At 49.3% G+C, this 3755-nt stretch overlaps 1 protein-coding gene across 1 annotated transcript in view; it reads right to left on the bottom strand.

Moving 5' to 3' along the window:
- The window catches only part of USP35 (ubiquitin specific peptidase 35), a gene marked incomplete at its 5' end in the record, with an annotated part of 12846 nt that extends 9885 nt beyond the window's left edge, over positions 1–2961 (bottom strand). The window contains 2 exons of the mRNA XM_015417757.1: positions 1599–1705; positions 2868–2961. Of these exons, the coding sequence (XP_015273243.1) occupies positions 1599–1705; positions 2868–2961 (201 nt within the window). The remainder of the gene's footprint in view (positions 1–1598; positions 1706–2867) is intronic.
- Between the last annotated feature and the right edge of the window lie 794 nt (positions 2962–3755).

Genomic DNA, 3755 nt, shown 5'->3' with positions numbered 1-3755 from the left:
CAAGAACTGCAGCAAAGAGCTGGTAAGGCTGGGAGGCTGGAAAGTCCATAAGGGTGCTGACTTGCTTAAGGGCTGGTCTTGGACCGCTACCCTCACGCTCCCGCAACAAGACCACTAGTCTGACTCAGGTTCATTTAGAGCAGGGGTGTCAAACATGCGGCCCGGGGGCCGTGTCAGCCCCCCCAAAAAAGGGCTTCCATCAGGCCTGCAGGGGAACTGGCCATCTCCTGCTTCCAGTTCTGCTGCTGCTGCTGCATCGTAGCTTGCTTCACCAGACTCTCTTAATCACGCAGCCATTTCATGCTTTAACCTGGGTCCTAGACTCACAACTCTGAGCATAAGATTTCTGCCGTGAATGTCAATAAAATCAAAAGCAGGTTTGCAGCTTACAGAGCTAATGTTTTAAGCACGTTTTTATTTTAAGTAAAAAAATAATCCTTTATAAAGTTTATATCTCCGCTACCTGACATTACATTTTACGACACACAGGGCCCAGCCCAACGAGGTCTCATTTCTGTCAGATCCGGCCCTCATAACAAATGAGTTCGACACCCCTGATTTAGAGGGTATGTGGCTCCTTGGTAGAGCATCTGCTTGGCATGCAGATGGTCCCAGGTTCAATTCCCAGCATTTCCCACTAAAGGGACCAGGCAGGAGGGGATGCGAAAGGCCTCAGTGGCAGAGCAGTGCTTGGCATGCAGAAGGTCCCAGGTTCAATCCCCGGGATCTCCAATTGAAAGGACCAGGCAGGAGGGGATGTGAAAGACCTCCGCCTGAGACCCTGGAGAGACATAGGCAGGGGCTGTGGCTCAGTGGCAGAGCCTCTGCTTGGCATGCAGAAGTTCCCAGGTTCAATCCCTGGCACCTCCAGTTAAAAAGGACCAGGCAGGAGGTGAGGTGACACATCTCTGCCTGAGACCCTGGAGAGACCCACTTTCAGCCTGAGTAGACAATATTGACCTTGATGGACGGATGGTCAGACTCAGTATAAAGCAGCTATAGCTCTTCAATAAAGTATAACCTTTCTGATAAGCATGTACTCCGTTGTTGGCTGTGGAACCTGACATTACCTTCATTCAGGGTTTTTTTTGTAGAAAAAGCCCAGCAGGAACTCATTAGCATAATATGTCACACCCAACAGCAGGAACTCATTAGCATATTAGGCCACACTCCTGACAGCACAGCTCATTAACACATTAGGCCACAACCCCATGTTACCAGAAATGTGATCATCCAGCCACACCCACCTTTTCCTAGTTATTCTGTTTACCTTGTTTGTTGTCAAAACCCAGGGCCTTTTCTTGTAGCAGGAACTCCTTTGCATGTTAGGCCGCACACCCCTAATGTAGCCAATCCTAATGAGTTTCTGCTGTTGGGCGTGGCCTATTATGCTAATGAGTTCCTGCTGGGCGTGGCCAACTCGGGAGCCAGCCGGAACTCCGTTCCTGTGCGTTCCTGCCCAAAAACAGCCCTGGCTTCATTTGTGTCTCTACAAGTATGTGAGCACGGCCTCAGCACAGACCTATTAAACATTCACATAAAAGTTACCCAGAGTGCCGGAGGTTCAACTGTACATTTCCGAGATGGCTCCAACCTACCGATCGAGGAGGTACTTGAGGTACTCGGAGCAGTCTTGCTGCGCCCCGCGAGTAAACCAGGGAGGCCACGAAGCCAAGAGGAAGTTTTCGGGGGAGATGGCCGGCCGCTGGCAAGGAGTGAATCGGAAGGGAAAGCAGAAAAATTAGAGGAGGCATTTGAAGCACACCCGAGCAGACAGATGGGGAAACTAGCCCTGGCCAGTGGGAGAAAGCCACGTCTGGTCCCTACGGATTTAGAATAGACCAGCTTAGCCCAGGTCCAGTAGGGCTTGGCCATAGTTAGTACTTGGTTGGCAGACCACCAAGGAAGTCCAAGGTTGCTACGCAGAGGCAGGCAATGGCAAACCACCTCTGTATAGCTTTTCCCTTGACCTAGATGGCCCAGGCTAGCCTGATCTCATCAGATCTCAGAAGCTAAGCAGGTGTACATCTTTTGCCCTGACCCGGATGGCCCAGGCTGCCTGATCTCATCAGATCTCGGAAGCTAAGCAGGGTCGGCCCTGGTGAGTACTTGAGTGGGAAACCACCAAGGAAGTCCAGGGTTGCTACGCAGAGGCAGGCAATGGCCAACCACCTCAGTACAGCTTTTGCCCTCACCTGGATGGCCCAGGCTAGCCTGATCTCATCAGATCCTGGAAGATAAGCAGGGCGAGTCCTGGTGAGTACTTGGATGGGAGACTGCCAAAGAAGACCGTGGTTACTACGCAGAGGCAAGCAATGGAAAACCGCCTCTGCTCATCTCTTGCATTGAAAGCCCCAGGAGGGGTCAATCGTAAGTTGGTTGCGACTTGACGGGACATATTATTATTAAGCTAAGGGCTCTCACTACACCTTGTAGCGGTGAGATCCATGGTGAAGTATTCACTGCACAAAGTATAGCTTCCTGTTTTCTCTCTATAGCTCGTGGGGCCATTTGCTTAACTTCTTGGATGCCTTGTAGGCAGGGGTCATTTCCTGCAGGAGCGCACAGGAGCAGAGCTCCGGCAGTAAAGAGCACAGGGGGCGGGCACATGCAACAAGCCCCACCCCCTGCTCCCAGCAGCCCTCAGTCAGAGCAAGAAGCAGCCAGGTAAGTTGCAGGGGGTGTTGCCTTCTGACACACTTCTGGTGATGTCAGGGGGTGTGGCATATGCAAATAAGTTATGCTAATGAGCTCCTGCACCTCTTTTTCTACGAAATGACCCCTGCTTGTAGGCCTATTTTTGTAAGCTAGTGACCCAGGGCCTTTTTATGGGAAAGAGAGAAGCTTTTTGAAGAAATAAAAGTTACCTGACTGTGCTCTAGGAAAGCAAACAGCCACTGGAGTTTTGCCATCAAGGGCTGGGAGTTGTTCTCTGCCAAACTGAGCACCGAGCGCCTGAAGCTGGAAACACAATTGTGCAAAAAGAAACAGTCACCAAAACATACCCCATTTATCTTCGAAGGCAAAGACTGACCCGATGGGAGACAAGGAGATAGACCTGTTCCCCAAGCACCTGCCCGATACCCTACCAGGGTATCCCCAACGTAGCGCCCAGGGGCACGATGGTGCCTACCGACACCTTTCCTGGCCCCCAACAAATGTTTTAAAAAGTGGGTGGGGTTTCTGCCCACCAGGGCTATTGATTAGTGGTGGGTATACAAGAAAATATTTTATAACAATATGTTGGTTTTAAAAGGCTGTTGAACACAGCATCTGCCTGAAATGTTGAGGAGAACTGAGAGTTATGCATAACCTCACTCTTTGACGTTTTGTGGCTGGCTCCGCCTAACCGTGGCAGCCATTTTATGGTTGGCTCTGCCTTTTGCGGCTGCCATTTTGTAGTAGTGCCTACCACCTTATGTCAGAATTCAAAAGGTGACGAGCAAAATGAAAAAAAAAACCATGAATGGTGCATACCATTCACAAATGTACAAAATGCAGTTTGTGATGTTTGTTTGGAATGTGCACAGTTCCCAAATGTGCAAAACCCAGTATCAATAAATCATAAGAAAAATAGGATTTTTCTTATGATTTATTAGAGTAGGGTCGTATGCACCTCAAATAGACATTAATTATTGCATTTACAACTGGTTTGACTGTTGATACTTTGGGGTCTGATGTTCACGGTTGTTTTATCCTTTTGTTCATCACATTAGACTGTGTTTATCATTATTATGTTGTCGAAGGCTTCCACG

Source organism: Gekko japonicus, unplaced genomic scaffold (assembly GCF_001447785.1).
Source record: "Gekko japonicus isolate JY-2015 unplaced genomic scaffold, Gekko_japonicus_V1.1 scaffold5333, whole genome shotgun sequence".
Lineage (NCBI taxonomy): Eukaryota > Metazoa > Chordata > Lepidosauria > Squamata > Gekkonidae > Gekko > Gekko japonicus.
This window is presented reverse-complemented; position numbering and strand designations above follow the sequence as displayed.